Source organism: Haliotis cracherodii, unplaced genomic scaffold (genome assembly GCF_022045235.1).
Source record: "Haliotis cracherodii isolate W230 unplaced genomic scaffold, xgHalCrac1.p SCAF_13, whole genome shotgun sequence".
Lineage (NCBI taxonomy): Eukaryota > Metazoa > Mollusca > Gastropoda > Lepetellida > Haliotidae > Haliotis > Haliotis cracherodii.
The window spans coordinates 24635435-24656507 of NW_027266268.1; the positions used below are offsets into that span (position 1 = coordinate 24635435).

The 21073-nt window shown below is 41.3% G+C and overlaps 1 protein-coding gene across 3 annotated transcripts in view; it reads left to right on the top strand.

The window, feature by feature from the left end:
* The window catches only part of LOC139459798 (mechanosensory protein 2-like), a 96532-nt gene that overhangs the window by 12844 nt on the left and 62615 nt on the right, over window positions 1-21073 (top strand). The window contains exons 2-3 of one of the 3 annotated variants that reach the window (XM_071241470.1): window positions 14888-14908; window positions 20157-20198. The exons of 1 other annotated variant lie outside the window; for it this stretch is intronic. In XM_071241470.1, coding sequence (XP_071097571.1) covers window positions 14888-14908; window positions 20157-20198 — 63 coding nt within the window. The remainder of the gene's footprint in view (window positions 1-14887; window positions 14909-20156; window positions 20199-21073) is intronic. One more of the 3 variants, XM_071241472.1, reaches the window with a different exon arrangement.

Below are 21073 nucleotides of genomic sequence, written 5' to 3' on the forward strand. Positions count from 1 at the left end.
CCACAGATGAACGCTATTTTATGTACATACAACAGGACGATAACTAACTGATATTATGCAAGTTGCTACATATAAGAAATAGGCCTACACTCTATAGAGATTATTAACCGAGTTTTGCTGTATCCACATATCTTATTTTGGGAATACAAATTGTATAATGTGAGTTTATTTATCAAGTAGGCATTACGTGCTGTATGGAAAGTTGTTCTTAAAAGAAGTTCCTTCCAGATGACCTCATTTTCATATTTATCACCTCGTATTCCAAGTTTATCATATTGGTTTATCACATTGATAATACTATCTATTGTTTGATAATAGTTTGTATCACAAATAGACTATATTAACTATGCAAGTAAGATTATTGGAACTACAGTTACTTCTAATCGTCAGTCCAGTTGTCGAAGGAGTTGTGTCCCTTGGTCACGCCATAAACGTGGGCTCGCCCCCTGTTGATTGGTTCGTCAGCACAATACCCTTGCTCATGGGTTTCACCAAGGTGGTAAATGTCTGAGACCTGCATCACTTCGGGCTTTCATCCAACATTTTGCTGACACGCCATGATATAACTGTAATACTGTTAAAAGCAGCGATAAATCCAACTCACTCTCAGATAAAGCGACTAAGCCACATATATTTCAATGTTCCATGTACCATCAAACCCAGTCAGGGGTGTACTCAAGCTATTGACAAATCAAATGGTATTCAATCCTTCCTTCATCTAATAAGGTTTTCTGCCATCACTGATTTTTATAAACATCACTGATTATCTTAGACGTGAAGATCCGGGGTAGAATAGGTCTTCAGCAACCCATGCTTGCCATGAAAGGCGACTATGCTTGACGTAAAAGGCGACTAACGGGATCAGGTGGTCAGGCTCGCTGACTTGGTTGATGCCTGTCATCGTATCCCAATTGTGTGGATTGATGCTGATGATGTCAATCACTGGATTGTTTGGTACAGACTTGATTATTTACAGACCGCCGTCATATAGCTGGAATATTGCTGAGTGCGGCGTTAAACAACAAACAAAATTAGACTTCTTCATCATGAGATATTGATCTGAAAGTAATGAGTACATATTATTCAGGACAAGTTCATCCTGGAACTTTATCTAGTTGTGCCTACAGCCTGTAACGATGATACACTTTCAGTATGTTCAAATATTATTTAGACATGTAACTGGAATATTGCTGAGAGCGTTAAACAAACTAGTTAGTGGCTAACATGTTTCTATACAGGAAAAAGCATACACGATGCCATAGGTCACATGACAGACATATATTGTGTCTTGTAACCTTCCACCCTTGCACCTTGCCTGTGCTGTTCTGTGCCAAGTTTGTATAGTGATGCTCTGGCCAGTTCCCCTCCGGCATGTTAATGGCATGAAATTCTACACTGACGTGGAAAGCTCTTGTTATTAATCAGTGTGTTTGTGAGTGTTGCAGTCAATGCAAATGTATCAACTAGCATACATGGAGTCATTATTGTCTTGTCAAATATGACAATTGATGACAGGGATATATCTTGTGAGTTATGTCAATAATAGGCTCCAGTGTCGGAGAGTGGCCGGTGGGGGATTCACCTCCCACACATGGCTGCCATGTTCGCAGTCACACACTTGAAGTTTAAACCAGTTTCTGTGTGCCATGCTAGTCTGACTCGCAGTCCCTGAACAATTTTCCCCCCTTCTGCTCAGCCCTTACTGTAATGCTAAAGCTATAAATGAACAAGTCTAGATTTCAGCAGGTTCACATCTGGGTCCCCTTTTAGTATAAATGGAATTGTTTGTTTGTAGCAAAAATTCTATATTTTCACAGTCTAAACGTTAGTCTGTGAACCATGCATGCTCTGGTTGTAAAATTGAAACATTGTGGAACTATCGTATGATGTTGAGTGTAAAATGACAAATCTATGATGACGAGTGTAGAATGACAAGTCTATGATGACGTGTGTAGAATGATGACAATCTATGATGACGAATGTGGAATGACAAATTTATGATGATGAGTGTAGAATGATGACAAATCTATGATGAGGAGTGTAGAATGACAAGTCTATGATGACGTGTGAAGAATGATGACAAATCTATGATGACGAGTGTGGAATGACAAATCTATGATGACGAGTGTAGAATGATGACAAATCTTTGATGACAAGTGTAGAATGATGACAAGTCTATCATTACAAGTGTAGAATGACAAGTCTATCATGACGTGTGTAGACACCAGCAATGGGCTTCACACATTGTACACTTGTCGGGAATCGAACCCGGGTCTTCGGCGTGACGAGCGAACGCTTTAACCACTAGGCTACCCGACCGCCCCAATTATGGAGGTACTTCCACTGAAACTTGAGTCAAATAATCATATTGTTTCGCTGTGACAAGTCAGTATACTATAATAAGCTTGTCTGTAATGTGGTTATCCATAATCCTTGACTGGAATCTTGTTTTGAAGCATTGCATCTCATTGTAGCCTACTTATCTTTTTCGGTCATCATAAATATGCAAATAATCTGCAGTGCTCACTCGGATGTGGGCTTAATTTCACAACTCAGGCTATTTGATATGGAGACCTGGTGATATTTTCATTACCACACTGAATGACATGCTACTAGGAAACTGACATGTCTAGCATGTCTAGGTGGTTCACAGTGTTCAAAATTGAAAATTGATGATTTAGGGGTGAGTAGATTTAAATACTGTAGTGGATGAACTCAGGGACTCCAGGATACTCTTTACTTCTTACTGTGCTTCTAACCTGGAGACTTTTTAACAATTTGTACACCCAATAGTAAAGGGACCTAAGGTTTTTTTTCAAGTTTGGTGAGGATACAGAAGAATGTCCTTTGCAAAAGGCTATATCATGTGAATGCAGTGTTCCAAGTAAACGCCTGCCTGTAGGCCTGTGTCAGGTAGATCTAGTGTCGGGCCGTAGTTTCGTGTTTGTATGTTCCTTAGGGCCTGTAGTAATTTTATGTGTCAATTTATTGTCAAAATAAGCTGCCGTTTTTTAAATGAGGGCCTGAAGAGTTTAGTCAGGGCCTCCAGCTTCTAAAGTATGTGTGTCCTGATGGCAGCCTGGCAATTTTTTTAATTTCAAACACTGTGTGAATGTCCTGATAAAATCACTGATCCATAACTAAGGGGGAATGTTTAATTCTTAGAAGACATAGCATCCTGTAGACTTTGACCAACAGTTTGTTTGTTTGTTGTCGTTGCACTCAGCAATATTCCAGCTATATGACCATGATGACGGGGGTCTGTAAATAATCGAGTCTCAACCAGACAATCCAGTGATTGACATCATGAGCATCGATCCACACGCAATTGGGATCGATGACATGCATCAACCAAGTCAGCTAGCCTGAACACCCGATCCTGTCAGTTGCCTTTTACGGCAAGTATGGGTTGCTGAAGACCTATTCTACTCCGGATCTTCACGGGTCTTTGATCAACAGTCTGGCTCCATATTTATAACACTATGTTGAACACTCAACTTTCTGTACAAAAAGGTAATGGGAAAACCATGAGAATCTGTTGATTCCCTAAGGGGATCAGTTGATTCCACTTTCGTAATCAACAGATTCGAGTGATTTCCTCGACTTAAACCATGTTATGGTTGATGTATAATTTATCTATAATTCTGCATAATGACCTATGGTTGCCGCAGTTTTACTTGTTAAATTCAAGTTAGAAAGGCAAGTGAATCCTGGATCAGAATCAACTAAAACAACAATAGCGTGACGTCATCAACCTGGTTGAATGTTGCTGATACACCTTCATCATGAGGCACTAGGGCTGGGATGAGTCTAAATTTACTTACCGGGTACCCTACCTACCAGACCCTACCCGGGTACCCATTGTAGAGATACGTTGTAGGTATAGACTGTCCAATTTGGAAAGGTTTTACCCGAGGCCTGGCAAAATGTATTTAGAACTATGTGTAAAATGGTCTGGTCATGCATACACTTTAGTTTACCTCATGGAGTTTTATCTTTATTGAAACATATAAAAGTCAGAAGGAATGGGTGCATTGTCAGAAAGAAATGGGAACATTAGTGACTTGTTGTGTAACCATAGAATTTTAGATAATTTTTGTAAACAATATATCACGGTACTAACCAGGGGATTCCTGTGGGTACCCGAGTCCTACTCAGGACCAACCCGACCCGGGTACCCGATTTACCTGTCCCTGCCCTATAATGAGGCACCGCCCCCATACTTGGGATGTACGTAGTGTTTTGTGTTCATGTAAGTCCTAACAGTTAAGGATACTATCATAGTGGGACATGACTTTGATAAACTAACGTGTTCCAGTGAGAGAATGACGTCATTCGGCTGTCAGAGAGGAGACAGTTTACATGGTCCACAAACTGGGCTGTGAACTGGTGATATCCTAGCCCTACTTTCAGACCAGTGCCGTCTCAGAAGTGCCAGTGTTTGCACTGAGCAGCCTAGTGTTGGAAATTGGTTGTAAAATCATGATTGATGATTGGGTCATCCCAACCGATCGATCATCGAAATTAATCGGTTAGCGTCTTTTTGCTGTATTTTTAATGTTAAGTTTATTAAACTAGATGACACCATACAAAACCAAACAGAAATACTTACTTCAGCACTTTTGTTTGTTTGAAAGACACTGGATTCCTTCCTTATCACTTGGTTTGTCCCAGTACTAGGTCGTAAGCCGTGAATATGGAAACAAGGGTTTAAAATACCAACACAATATGGTGAATGTGTAATCTATTTTATTCAAGATTAAAACAGTTGAGAACTTGAGATAGGGGCCAAAATCATTTTTGTTTCATTATATAACTCGTTCGATTGCTTGATCATTTGGACCTGCCAATCAATCATTGATTATTCAGTTTAATCGGAATGCCATTAGAACAGCCACTCAGTATTAAACTATCAGTATCAGTATCAGAAAAATAGGCCTCAATTGTGTCAAAAGAGTGGACATTCTTAAAACTCTCCCATTGTATTTTCTTCCGTCTTTTTTTTTCTGTAGATTTTGAAGGTTAAACTATCTGCAGGCTAAAAACGTCAAGGGTGTTTGTGTGTCGTGAGTTGGGGTCATAGCTGACTAGGTACAGAATAACCAATTGCTAGGTTAATGCAATATTGTGAGATAACTGTCCATAGCATTAAACATCATATCCCTTCCCTATTACAATGAAAAGGACTTGTGAAGATCCAGGGCAGAATACGTCTTCAGCAACCCATGCTTGCAGTAAGAGGTGACTATTTTGTCTGTCGTAAGATCCGCGTAACAGGATCAGGTTGTCAGGCTTGCTGACTTGGGTTGATGCATATGATCGTATCCCAATTGCATGGATCGATGCTCATGATGTCAATCACTGGATTATCTGGTCCAGATGCAATTATTTACAGACTGCCGTCTTATAGCTGCAATATTGCTGAGTGCGGTGGTTAACAACAAGCAAACAACAATGAAAAGCCTTGTGCTATGCTGTTTGTAGTATTGTCTGCTGCAAGTGATATCAAAGGTGTGGTGGTTTTACAGAAACTATTAATTTCATCCGCAAACTTAGTTCACTATTACTGTTTTAAGCAGACAACATTAATTAACATTGTCGTGCAGCCATGTTGAAATCTGACAACACTACTCATCTACACTGATAACCAACAAGCAATAATTAATTCACAGGTTGTACTTGTTCTAATCAGTTGTCATGGAAATATGTGTCAGGTGTCAGGTGTCATGAAACACTGATATGTGCAGGAAGTTACAACACTGTTCACATAATGCAGTTCAGTTGACAGTCCTCATCCCATCCCCTGAATACTAAGTCATCATTCGTGGAGGCAGTGTATACCACCTCATATTGCCCTAATGCTTGTCATCTCATATCACTCCAGGGGATGTATTTCATGTTATATCACCCCAAGCGATGTATATCATCTCATATCTCCCTGATTCCAGTAGCCAATCCTTTTCATTAATGCTGCCTTAGTTTCCAGGACAACACATCAGGGTTGACTGTGTGTTAACTTGACAAGCAATGACAGGAACTATTTTGGTTATGGGATCTGTTTGGGTGTTGGGTCAGAACCATCATGATAATCTAGTCACCAAAATGTCTGCCAAGCCTAAGCAGTTGATACATTCAGTCAGATAAGGTGTTCAACTACCTTGAATAAACATGGCCACTTGTCCAAAACAAGTGAAAATCTTGAGGAACTTATAAGTTGATTTCTCCTAAAATCTATCTGTTTTACATGAACTACTAGTCTGAAATGTGTTGTGGACTAGGTGATTTGACCAATCTACCCCTGGCTAATGTGCATTACTTCCGAGTCAGTCTTTGGTTTGCCTGATCCTGGAAATCTTCAATTTGCTGTGATTTTCAAATGATATATTTCATACAATGATGTGGCGTTGTGATCAGCATCTTGCACAGTAAAAGTCGGTTGAAGCCCAATTATTCCAATGAATTGTTAATTGCTCATTCAGGACATTAATGATTGTACACTACTTAACACTTCTCATTATTTGATCAAATTAACAAGTTCCTTCCTCCTGTGTGTAAACATGGCCATATATTCCAGTTCCCCAGAATATTATTTTCTTCTTCAGTGTGGCAAGTGTCGATGAGAAATCAATGCCTTGGACAGCTTGTTATTGATTGGTTGAAAGAGTTCTCTCCTAGGAATGCAACCAATCATCTCCCAACGATTCTACACTTATTACATTGTGTGTTTTGCTGTTCTTTGTGAGCATTGTATTTCAACGGATCAATCGACGAATATATCTTGTTCGACCATTTTACTGTTTGACGCTGCCGATGGACGTTGGTGCTTGTTGACTTAGAGGTGGAAGTAAATGTCCTTAATTGTAAAGCTTTCACATCAAGAGGTTTATACAGCATTGTCGATAGCACTGAAAACATTGTTAGTGGCAGAACTGGAAGCACAGCGCACAGGAACACTATGTATTGTAATATATTGACTGAGGCAGCCTGCAGTGCATAATGCATAATAGAGCTTTTGAGATGTCCCATGAGACTCCATGTTATCATCACTACTTCACATTGGATAGTGAAACACATTTTCAATACATCTGATACAGATTGAGGGATATTGTTTGGCACCCCATTGTGACCGATATTACATAACGTTATGGGGTTGGGGGAGTTTCATAAGGGGGAGGTTGGAATGAAAAGGTGATTTTTAATAAAACATATGAAACCATTAAAGTTTCAGTTGAGGATAAGGTGGTCAAGGAATCTACCCTTTCATTTTTAGTGCAGACTCAATGATTATTATTCTAGACATTAATATTTACCAACGAAAAATGACAAAGCTTCTTTGGCATCAGGCGGTGGTTGGGTAGTCTAGTGGTTAAGGCGTTCACTCGTCACGCTGAAGACCCGGGTTTGAATCCTGACATGGGTACAATGTGTGAAGCCCATTTCTGGTGTCCCCTGCCGTGATATTGCTGGAATATTGCTAAAAGCTGCGTAAAACCATACTCACTCACTCTTTGGCATCAGTAGTGCAGCAGGAATCCTTGGTTTCATATGGCAACTTATTTATGGAATGGAACAGAATTCGTAAATCGTTAAGTAGTGAATATCCTCAAAACTTTCCATTCTTTAAATATAATGGGATAATATTTAAGGGACGGAGAGTTACTCAGACATTCCCCTCAATGTAAAGCACTGGTTTGTCTTGATTATTTACAAGTACCTGTGATAAAACAAACAAAAACACAAAGAAACAAACAAACAAAACCTGTATGATCTCTTTTCCAATAACCTTTTCTGGATTCTGGTGGAGGAAAGGTACCCAGTATCACATGCTTGTCATATTATAACTGACTGAGGTGGGAATGGTTGGTCCTGCTCAGTGATGGCTGATTGTGTGTCATTGTACCCTGATGGCATGCATTGTTGTTCATGAATTCAGTCACTGGTTTGTCTGGTCCAAACTCAATTATTTACAGGCTGTCAGCATTAGAAATTGGCACTAGTCCTATAGTCCTTGCTAAACTGCCCAATAGTTAAGGTATCATAAGGACTAGTAGAAATTTGCTCTTTTTAAGGGTTTTGCTCTATATTATTATCATAAGGACTACTGGACTAAAACTGTTAGTTTCTATCGCTGGTCATGATATAGCTGACCCGTGGAGATCCGGGGTAGAAAGGGCTTCAGCAACCCATGCTTACCGTAAAAGGCGACTATCGTAAGAGGTGACTTACATGATCGGGTGGTCAGGCTCCCTGACTTGGTTGATGCATGTCATCATATCTCAATTGCGTGGGTCGATGCTCATGATATCAATCACTGGATTGTCTGGTCCAGAATCGATTATTACAGACCACCGTCATATAGCTGGAATATTGCTGAGAGCAGCATTAGCTGAGGGAGTATGGGTTTACTCTGCATTTAATACTATTCCAGCTTTAGATTTTAGCCTCATCCCACCCTCTTTATCAGGTTTCACTCTACGGATTTTTGGGCCCTTTATGTGAACATTTCAAATATTCCACAGGTACACCCACACTTGCCCATACAGCTAAATGTTAAAATGCCTCATTGTATTTCAAAATGTGGGCATTTTTTCAAATAAGGGGCCTAAAAGCACAAGGCCCCACCCTAGAATTATCCCTGCTATATACAGGGTTACAAAGCCACATGACAGGCAGGGAACTTGACTTTTACTGAGGGAAAATTGATATTCAGAAAAAAAGTTTGGGAAAATTACCCTTTAAGGTAAAACTGGATTTTTTAAATTGACTATTTTAAAAAAAGAACTGCCTTGTGTTTGCAGTGATCTTTATGTATTTACTTATTAAGCATGTAGATCTTTGAAGTTAAGAAATTGCCCTTTTTTTATTTTATCACTTAATATAGTAATCTTTCTGTTAATCATTGACAATCAGTTATTCCCATGTTAACGGTTAACTTGTGTGTGTGTGTTTCTGTTGAGTAAACATCACTAGAGGGTGGAGACCGGTGATCACTTAATGTGTTGTGTTTTTGTATTAAGGTTGATAAGTGAAAATGGAAATCTGTCCGCGAATTATTAGCTGAGTTGCTGAGGTTACCCTGTAAATATCTCCTGAGTTCTTTGGGAGTGATGAATTCAGTGTTTGCCTTCTAATCAAGTAGTAATGGTAATCTTTTTCAAGTAACTGTTACTTCTAAGATTGTCTTTTGCAATTTTTTTTTTCCAAGTGAGTGTTCGTACTCAGATAATGTCTCCAATACCATGAAGTGAATGCATCACAGCTATCATACAGTAACACTACGTAATGGTGTTTTGTATTCAGGTCATCCTCCAGTGAGGTTTTGACAAGGAATGATGTAGTGATGCTGAACACAATAAGGTCTGAGATGGTGCCATTTTGCAAAACAGCTAACATTATTTGGTAATGCCTCTGTTCTATAAATAGCCGTGTTCAAAGCCGTATTTATTAGATCGCAGCAGGATCCGTCAGACTCCTTGTGATAAATCCTTATCATTGCGAGATTACCCCTGGTGGTTTTTCACTGTGCCGAGATGGAAACAGAATAGATGGACACCAAACTTTTTGATCAGAAAATGTGATTCATGCCTCCACCACAGGTTGTGTTGAAATGGAGTGTTAATTGATGCTGAATCCTGCTATGAATACTGCCAGGGAATGTCCCCTCTTGACCAAAGGCTACTTACTCTTGGGAGGAGGACAGGATGTAGCGGGGGTTGTGATGCTTTGACTGGACACTGTGGAGGTTACTGGGTGTGGTGCTCCTGACTATATGACATAGTCTGTGAATCCCCCCAATAAACCTTGGAGAGAATCGAGAGTGGATTGACGTATGAAAGCTCTTGTATCACAAAATAGTCTTTATTTTTTAGATAATAGGAATGCTTTAAGCGTGACAATACATGAATAATTAATACACATGTAAAGCCATACTGAAAGTAGGTTAGGTGAGGTGAAATGGGGTTTACATCACGTACCATGCCACAGTTTAATATGGATAGCCCAATCATACACAGAGCCGACCAGTCCTTGCCTTATTCCTACTAATGCCATGCAGGATCACAACAAGTACTATCTTGCACATCTTTTGGTATGATTCGGTCAGAGATCAAACCACCGACCTGCTGCTCTCCAGGAAGATGATCTACCCACTACACCACGGAAGCAGTCCCATACTGAAAGTTTGTTTATAACACGGCCCTCAGCAATATTCCAGCCATATGACGGCGATCTGTAAATAATCGACTCTGGAACAGACAATCCAGGGATTGATATCATGAGCAACTATATATGCAATTTGGATATGATGACATGCATCAACTATGTCAGCAAGTCTGACCACCAGATCACGTTAGTCACCGCTTTAAACATGCATGGTCGCCAGTCACGGCAAGCATGGGTTGCTGAAGACCTATTTTAATCCAGATCTTGCCCGTCTTCAAAGTTACCTGCCCTCATTCAGATATTTTAAATATTGGAAAATCGTGAAAAATTAGAACCAATTTGAGTCTTGATTCAGTTGAAATAATGCTATCAATTGCTTGAGAATCTACGAGAAGTTATAATAAAGCTGAATACGTAAGTTGGCTTAAAATCATCTGCCAGACAGTCAGGTAGGTAGAGGAAAATGACAGAGAAGTCAATTATTTCGGATACTGATGCCCACGTATCCTGTTTTTTTGTTGTTTAATGCTGCACTCAGCAATATTCCAGCTATATGACGGCGGTCTGTAAATAATCGACTCTGGAACAGACAATCCAGGGATTGATACCATGAGCATCTTTCTATGCAATTGGGATACGATGACGCATGCATCAACCAATTCAGCAAGTCTGACCGCCTGATCCTGTTAGTTGCCTCTTATGACACGCATTTTCGTCTTTTACTTCAAGCATGGGTTGCTGAAGACCTATTCTACCCCGGATCTTCACATATCCTGAGGAAGACTAGATCCCTAGAGCTTCAGCAGTAGTCAAGCCATCACAGCAGTGTGTCATTTAGTAAATTATCAAGTCTGAACCAGTCAGATCTGTATTCTGTATCATCAGCAATGTTCCATGTCATTGGAGTACAATGCTATTCAGTCAACCAAGTCTGAAAAACCAATCTGACTATGTCACCTGTCATGACGACAATATATTAATGGGGTTCTCATTTGGGTAAACTTACCTTGTCTTCATGCCTACAAGCAGTAATAAGCAGTGTCTTAAGTGTAAAAAGTACTGCTAACAGCTTCAGTAGCAGAGCCATTAGTGAAGTCATTTGATTGTGACGTCATGGTAACCATTTTCATTGCAGCGATATCTACAATGTAAATTGCGCTTGTGTGGGGCTGCTTGTACTAGTCTGAACTGATGCCAGTTTTATTGCTAACCCACTACCATATGCTGCAGTTTAACATGGACACACCACTCAGACACAGTATACTGACAGAGCACCTGGCAGGGTAACAAGAAGTACCATCTTTTGACGTCCTTTGGCATGACGTGCCCACAAACTTTCCGCTCCCCACGCAGACAGGATACGAGTCATGATAATATCCCCATTAGGATTGTGCAAAAGATTGCCCACAGTTGCTGTGTGAAGCTCAATATGGTTATGTTTTTTCTGTTGCACTGTTTACTGAGGGTAAATGTGGTAAATGAAGACGCCCATGGTTTTTGGTGCTGTGTATATACCATGGGTTGTTATAGCTATTTATTCCCTGATTCATCGTTTACTTCTACTCAGCATGCGATGTACAGCTCTGAAGAGGAGATTGATCTGATCACAATCTGCACTCAAGAAAGTTAGGGATGATTCATGACAAAATTATGATTCCAAGATGTAGTATATTTCTCTTTTGAGAGTTGATGTGTTTTCTATTGAGAATACTTTATTATGAGCTGTTTTCAAGGTGCTGATCTGTGTCATGTCGCCTAGAGGTGTGTGTGTTTTCTTGTTACACGGAGTACCTGGGTTCAAACTGTGGACTGATCGTCCCTACAGTATTAAAATTATGGGCAAGGGTTAAGGGAGATATACATATATATGTTTCATGTTTCAGCTTTATCTTCAGGGAGAAGTGATTATAGTTACAGAAAACTATTACTATGTCATGACATCACAATGACAATCACATTGACGTCAAAATCTGTGTAATGATTTTGCAAATTACTTTACACACACACACACACACACACACACACACACACACACACACACACACACACACACACACACACACACACACACACACACACACACACACACACACACACACACACACACACACACACACACACTACTCAAAAGAAATTGAAGAACGCCCTGAAAAGACTTGGGTGTTCTTTGCCTTCTTTTGAGTAGTATTCAAGGCCCCTCTTGATGTTTGCTACTAAAAATGGTCTTATCACTTGTACTCTTGTTTACCAGTGTCATGTGAAGTGAAAAGATGTATGATTGTAGCTGATAGTAAATATTTTCAACCTTCCTCAAACTATGACTTGTGCTTATTAGCCATGTTAGGACTCAACAATTTTCGAGAGTTGTCAGTGGCCCAGTCAGGTCTTGGACATCTGACCTGTCATGCACTGTAACTGCCTGTATAAAGGCTTTGGTGAAAAAATGTTTTATATTTACTAACACATTCATGGTTATGTTATCACCCACCACAAAGAGGAAGGGGGATATAGGAATAGGTGCTGTCAGGCCGTCCTTCCTTCCATCCTGCCATCATGTTCCGTTTCAGGAGCGTGACTCGGAAACCGTTTAATATTTTATTACAAATCTTTGCATATGTATTAAACACATGCTGAACTGGTGCCTTTTGATGTTTTGGTATTGTTAAAAAAACTTCATTGTGTGTTTCCATGGCAACAAACTGGACCTAGAATCAAATACATGTAGCATTCGTTTCTGGAGCATAACTCTGGAACTGTTTAATATTTTATTATGAAACTTTATGTATGTATCAAACCTATTCTGAACTGGTGCCATTTGCTGTTTCCATGGCAACAAGGTGGACTTAGCCCAAATTCAGGTTGCTTTCATTTCCAGAGCGTAACTTAAAAACCAGATGGATTGTTGTGTTCATTTCTAGATCATATGTCCATAATTATTTTATTTTACTTAGAGCAAAGAGGCTGCAGTGAGGACAAGTTTTCTCAGGAACTGCTGAAGTTACCCTGAATGAAACTTTGCATGCTCTTCTGAGTTAGAAAATTTTATGCTGTAATCATGGTAATTATTTTTTCCGGAATTGCCCTACCTTCTCCATGCTTCAGATTTTGTGCATCCAGTTTGCAGTGCATGCTTTAAGAAAATCGGCAGTGAGGTAAACACCTCAAATTCGTCTGATTGATGATTAAGAGTAGGCAAGATTAGGCTGTCTGATGATTTAGAGTAGGCATGCAATTCTTTGGTACTGGTATAAACTGATAACAGTTGTGCAAAGAGGTGACAATATCCATAATAATTCCACAGACCATAGGACCAGAGGTGCTGATTTTCCCATTAATTCTTCTTGCTCAAGGTAATCCTGTATAGAATTTAGGGTACGGTAATGTAGGTCCTTTGCCCGTCTGCAGGTATATAGGCTACACACAGATGACATTTTCTGGATGTCTGGTGCATTCGGGAAAGTGGGACAGTCCTTTTGAAACATGGAAAGACTCCATCAACAGAAGTGTCCTCTGTCTGCTCACGCCATTTTATAAATAAAGGACTCCGTAAACAGGAGCATCTGCTGTTTACTCAAGCCTTTTTAAAAAATGAAATGACTCCATCAAGAGCAGCGTCTGCTGTGTAATGACGAGGTTTTGAACAATGAAACGTCTCCAAAAACAGGATTGCCATGTAATAATGACACCTTTTTGAAAAATGAAATGAATCCAAGAAACTAACTGATGTACAGGCCTTATTATTTGTAGTATGCTGATCTTAGATAAATTACGGAGGCACAATCGCAGCATAGGCCTCGCTGTGGACAGTTTCAGGTAAGGCTGCCATCTTGATACAGCTTTCCTGCAACTTCATAAACGCTTAAGCTTGTGCAGTTCTTTGAATATTTTCAATTTGTAATCCTCAGTGGCTCTGTACTGTCACCTAATTTCAATGTGCCATTATGGGTAGTTCCTCTGTAGTTTCTCAGCAGTGTTGGTGAGTTATATTGGCATTCTCAAAGCCGATATTTGGACCCGAATCTGCAGCAACTGTTGGTGAAAATTCCCTAACTGGAATGTTTCAATTAGCAATTCCAAGTTACGGCTCTCATGATTTTTAGTTTCAAATTTAGAAACTTTGTAATAATCGTCTTGTTTGACTTACCTCTGAATATGTTAGAATACCTCTACCTCTTCAAAATCTATATGTGAATTTTTTTCCAAAATTTGGACAAACAAATGTTGTTTTTTACCATGTTTGTCCAGGCACTGACATTTAGTGGTTGACTAAGTAACTTGCTGTGCAGTGTGGTGTAACCCATATTCAACCTGATTGTGACCACTGTTTTAACCTGTCATACCTATGTTCATGATTTTCACCAAAGTTATTTGTTAGTTTGTTGTTTAACACCAATATTCCAGCTATATGACGACAATCTGTAAATAATCGGATCTGGACCAGACAATCTAGTGATTGACATCATGAGCATCGATCCATGCAATATGGAATTGCTGGAGACCAATTCTAACCTGGATCTTTACGGGAATTCACTAAAGTTGTAAACAACTATGACCTGCAGTGCTTAGGGATTTTTTTCTACACTGTGTTGTTATGCTGTGATATAACTAGAAAACTGTTCATCACTAGTGATATATTTTCTTGCTCTGACGCATGCTTTGTGGACTGTTCATGCCCATGTGTTGTGAGGAGTTAGTCTCATGATTGCAGTGTTATTCTCTGTTACAGGTCCAACAGGCTACAGTATGAGTAAGTATTCTCACTTCCTGATATACCTGTTCATACACTTCATGCACTATTAACAGGTATGCAAAAGCATATAGATACATGTATGTATACACTGCTAATGGATGCTATCTGGGCAATATATATATATCATATGTATCAACTGACACACTATTACTTTGTTGATATCATATGTATGTCGTGATGACTTTCATTGAACAATACATGCCTTGTCAACTTTGTTCCTGTCAATACTTATGGCAGTGTGTGGCTAGGCCTTGACAGTCAAATTAAGTTTATGAGAACAAACAGTTTGATGTCACAAAAAATTCTTATGTCTTCTTGTCCAGCATGGAATTTTATTAAAACATGTAATGTAGTAATAGACAGCCTTACTTAATGTCATCCCAATTTTTGTGTAAACCCTCTACCACCCTGATTTCTCCAATGCAGTCTCCAAATGCCCTCCCACACTACTTTCCTAAAATGCATCCTCCAAATACCTTCCCTCCCCGATGTCCCCAATGCTTCTTCCAAATACCCTCCCTCCCCGATGTCCCCCAATGCATCCTCCAAATACCTTCCCTCCCTGATGTCCCCCAATGCATCCTCCAAATACCCTCCCTCCCTGATGTCCCCCAATGCATCCTCCAAATACCTTCCCTCCCTGATGTCCCCCAATGCATCCTCCAAATACCCTCCCTCCCTGATGTCCCCCAATGCATCCTCCAAATACCTTCCCTCCCCGATGTCCCCAATGCATCCTCCAAATACCTTCCCTCCCTGATGTCCCGTAATGCATCCTCCAAATACCTTCCCTCCCTGATGTCTCCCAATGCATCCTCCAAATACCCTCCCTCCCTGATGTCTCCCAATGCATCCTCCAAATACCCTCCCTCCCCGATGTCCCCCAATGCATCCTCCAAATACCCTCCCTCCCTGATGTCTCCCAATGCATCCTCCAAATACCCTCCCTCCCCGATGTCCCCCAATGCATCCTCCAAATACCCTCCCTCCCCGATGTCCCCCAATGCATCCTCCAAATACCTTCCCTCCCTGATGTCCCCCAATGCATCCTCCAAATACCCTCCCTCCCCGATGTCCCCCATGCATCCTCCAAATACCTTCCCTCCCCGATGTCCCCCAATGCATCCTCCAAATACCCTCCCTCCCTGATGTCCCCCAATGCATCCTCCAAATACCTTCCCTCCCTGATGTCCCCCAATGCATCCCCCAAATACCCTCCCTCCCTGATGTCCCCCAATGCATCCTCCAAATACCCTCCCTCCCTGATGTCCCCCAATGCATCCTCCAAATACTTTCCTTCCCTGATGTCCCCAATGCATCCTCCAAATACCCTCCCTCCCTGATGTCCCCCAATGCATCCTCCAAATACCTCCCCTCCCTGTTGTCCCCCAATGCATCCTCCAAATACCCTCCCTCCCTGATGTCCCCAATGCATCCTCCAAATACCTTCCCTCCCTGATGTCCCCCAATGCATCCTCCAAATACCCTCCCTCCCCGATGTCCCCAATGCATCCTCCAAATACCCTCCCTCCCCGATGTCCCCAATGCATCCTCCAAATACCTTCCCTCCCTGATGTCCTCCAATGCATCCTCCAAATACCCTCCCTCCCCGATGTCCCCAATGCATCCTCCAAATACCCTCCCTCCCTGATGTCCCCCAATGCATCCTCCAAATACCCTCCCTCCCCGATGTCCCCCAATGCATCCTCCAAATACCCTCCCTCCCTGATGTCCCCCAATGCATCCTCCAAATACCCTCCCTCCCCGATGTCCCCCAATGCATCCTCCAAATACCCTCCCTCCCCGATGTCCCCCAATGCATCCTCCAAATACCCTCCCTCCCCGATGTCCCCAATGCATCCTCCAAATACCCTCCCTCCCTGATGTCCCCCAATGCATCCTCCAAATACCCTCCCTCCCTGATGTCCCCCAATGCATCCTCCAAATACCCTCCCTCCCCGATGTCCCCAATGCATCCTCCAAATACCTTCCCTCCCCGATGTCCCCCAATGCATCCTCCAAATACCTTCCCTCCCCGATGTCCCCAATGCATCCTCCAAATACCCTCCCTCCCTGATGTCCCCAATGCATCCTCCAAATACCCTCCCTCCCTGATGTCCCCAATGCATCCTCCAAATACCTTCCCTCCCCGATGTCCCCCAATGCATCCTCCAAATACCTTCCCTCCCTGATGTCCCCAATGCATCCTCCAAATACCCTCCCTCCCTGATGTCCCCAATGCATCCTCCAAATACCTTCCCTCCCTGATGTCCCCCAATGCATCCTCCAAATACCCTCCCTCCCTGATGTCCCCAATGCATCCTCCAAATACCTTCCCTCCCCGATGTCCCCAATGCATCCTCCAAATACCCTCCCTCCCCGATGTCCCCAATGCATCCTCCAAATACCCTCCCTCCCTGATGTCCCCCAATGCATCCTCCAAATACCCTCCCTCCCTGATGTCCCCAATGCATCCTCCAAATACCTTCCCTCCCCGATATCCCCAATGCATCCTCCAAATACCTTCCCTCCCTGATGTCCCCCAATGCATCCTCCAAATACCCTCCCTCCCCTATGTCCCCAATGCATCCTCCAAATACCTTCCCTCCCCGATGTCCCCCAATGCATCCTCCAAATACCCTCCCTCCCCTATGTCCCCAATGCATCCTCCAAATACCTTCCCTCTCTGATGTCCCCCAATGCATCCTCCAAATACCTTCCCTCCCCGATGTCCCCAATGCATCCTCCAAATACCCTCCCTCCCCGATGTCCCCCAATGCATCCTCCAAATACCCTCCCTCCCTAAAGTCCCAAAATGCATCCCCCAAATACCCTCCCTCTCAAAAGTCCCCCAGTGCATCCTCCAAATACCCTCAGCCTCCCTCCCCAAAGTCCCAAAATGCATACATATTTTTCTGTGTATGGATTTCTACAGTAACGGTGGCTAAAGGTTAGTTCATCTCCCTGAATGGGTACAATATGTAAGCTCATTCCTTCTGACAGCCATGACAGGTTGCTGTACTAGTACTGTTGTTGAGAATGTGAAGGTGTCTCTAAATGGGAACTTGAGAGGCTGCATCATTCTCAATGCCTTTTTGATGATTGTGATTCTGAAAGTTGGCTCATTTTGCTGCTTAGTTTGTAACCATACACAAAAATCCATGTAGGTCAGATTTTACATCCCAGGAGTGTAAAAGGCAGCAGGACTATCACCGATACTGGTGGTTGTTACATTTCATGTTTCAGATTATATTTATTTTTTCTGATACAAATAAATTTGAGTTGGTCCCATGACAACTTCATTATAGCTTGTGGGACTTATGCATGTGGTGAAAGGATTCTTCAGTTATATTTGACATTTGCATGGAACTTTTACATTACTCTCTTTTAATGTCATTGTTGAGATCATTTCAGAAATGTAAAGTGTATTTGAAATCATAATTTAGAAGACCATGTCTGTCATTTGTACCCGTGTAAAGTTTGCAGCCATTGCTTGTCCTTGTCACGTACTATGTTGTATTCCGGGGTAGAAAAGGTCTTCAGCAACCCATACTTGCCGTAAAAGGAGACTATGCTTGTCGTAAGAGGCGACTAACAGGATCGGGCGGTCAGGCTCGCTGACTTGGTTGATACACGTCATCGATCCCAATTGTGTGGATCGATGCTCATGATGTCAATCACTGGATTGTCTGGTCCAGACTCGATTATTTTACAGACGGCCATCATATAGCTGGAATATTGCTGAGTGGGCGTTAAACAAAAAAAAAAAAAAACTAATGTTGTGGTCATCATGCTGCCCAGTAAGTGGTTATTGACTTGGCTCGTCATCCATGTTTAGGGGGTCACGGATGTCCCTTCATCTAAGATCCTCTGTGCAGAATTGCATCCCGTGGACCCACCAGATACCTGTGATTGTGGGTTCAAATCCCCGTTCACCCTGATTATGTTTCTAGGTTTGTCAGCACCATACCCGTGCTCGTGGGTTTCACCGAAGTGGTAAAAGTCTGAGACCTGCATCACTTCAGGCATTCCCATCACATTTAGCTGACGCACCATGGTATAACTCAAATACTGTTGAAAGTGGCGTTAAGCCTAACTCACTCACTCACTCACTTGCCCCTTATTCATGTTCAGTATGGGTGAAAAGGGAGATTTATAATCCAAATGTAGAATAACCAAGTGTATATAAAATTATAACATTTCTAAGGTGTGCATTGTTATCCTCTCAAAGATGGGGGCACTAGTGGCCATGTGGTCTATAGTGCCACAATTCACTATACAGTTATTTCCATTTGTCATGCAAGGATCTACTGTTTTCCGCAAAATGGTAAACGCCTAACAACCTGGACACTTCGGGCTCTCTTGTAATGTGAACCTGATACACTGATATAACGGAAATATAAACGGAGTATAAACACCCAGCTCGCTCAATGATTTTGGAGATAAACATGATGTGTTTATCTCCATATTACTATGAATAAAATTTGTTTTGAAGGTACTTTATTTGCCGGTCCAAAGGGACTGGCAGTAACATGAGTTACCAGTCTAAGCCTAATTTTACCGGTAAAAACTGGTAATTGCCGGTAAACAGGAACACTGAAAATGTGGTGCTCTAAAAGCTCAAGCAGTTTGTTTACACCGTAATACTCTAATAGAACTTATGCAGCACAGCAACTTGGTAAGCTATCATGAGGTGGACACCCCAAAAGAAACCTAAGCAAGCTTTTCAAAGGTTTCGCTTTACACCACACGTCACATGGTGATTATGACATCATATCACTTGTGGTGCAAAAGATATGACGTCACAGTGGTATATACAAAATCGCCAAATAGTAAGCTCTCTGTTGTCCTCAAAGCTTGAAATACATTCTCTTTGTAAATGTCTTTTGTGTTTTCTGCATGATATGTTTTACCACACATCCTTTAAATATTGTAGTAACCCTAACTTTGCATTTTGTAGCCTTTAATTGTACATATAATTATTTAAATATGCCTACCAACAATAACTGTTAAATGAAGCGCTATAATTCTAAAAATCTTAGCTTCTGCAGTGATGCAGCTGTCAAACAGAGGGTTTTATTGAGATTTGACACTTCCCAATCAGAATCAAGAATTTTCCGAATTCATGTTAGAATTGACAGTTAAAGCTGGAGTGTGCTTGATTCAGTTCCTCAGTTTGAACACTGAAACAATAAAAGCCAGTGAAATACAGGTATCAGGTAACTCTGTTTAAAATTAATTTTAGATTATTCCCGATTTTCCACCATAACTGGCTACCAAACGGAGGGTGAGTACTGTTGCACACTATATTTCCCTAGCTTGTTGAGCTTGGAGTATGTTGAAATTTCACTGTGCACCCTTCCTGCATCTGCATGGCTTTATTTCATTTTTTAAGGGACATTTGGATAAAAATATAGATATAATGTGATAAATTTGATTTCTTTGGTGTTAAGAATTGGAATATTATTTCATTAAAATAAATATGTTGTTATTGTCCGAGAAATGTAACAAATAATTCACGTTGCTGGTATGTGTGGTATTTTGTGTAGCAAGTAAGTGAGTGAGTGAGTGAGTTTGATTTTACACCGCTTTTAGCAATATTCCAGCAATATCATGGCGGGGGGACACCAGAAATGGGCTTCACATATTGTACCCATGTCGGGAATCGAACCTCGGTCCTCGGCGTGTCGAGCAAACGCTTTAACCACTAGGCTACCAGACCGCCCTGTAGCAAGTAAGAAGTCAGAACATGTAGGAGAGTTCTGATTCAAGGACTTCCATTGCAACCCTCCTGCCTGACCTTCCCACACTCCACATCATCATCATGTGACTGTCAGGATCACTACTGCATGTTACATATACACATGATCATTGCTCTTTCCATGCATCATAAGACCACTCTAGTCCTCTCCACTTGAAATAGAATCACGAAATATCCGATCGCAATGATTAATTAACAAAATGACAAAAATTCCAACGTGTGCTTTACAAGAAACGTCCATTTTATTAGTGATAAACATTATCATTGAGTTTTGATCATCATGGTGACAATCCAGATGGAATCAACAGTCAGGCGACAGCGAGTGGTTATGTTTAGCAGCGACCTTGGTCAATAGCACTTTAAATACTACATCTACACATACTTTTCGTTAAGTTCGTGCT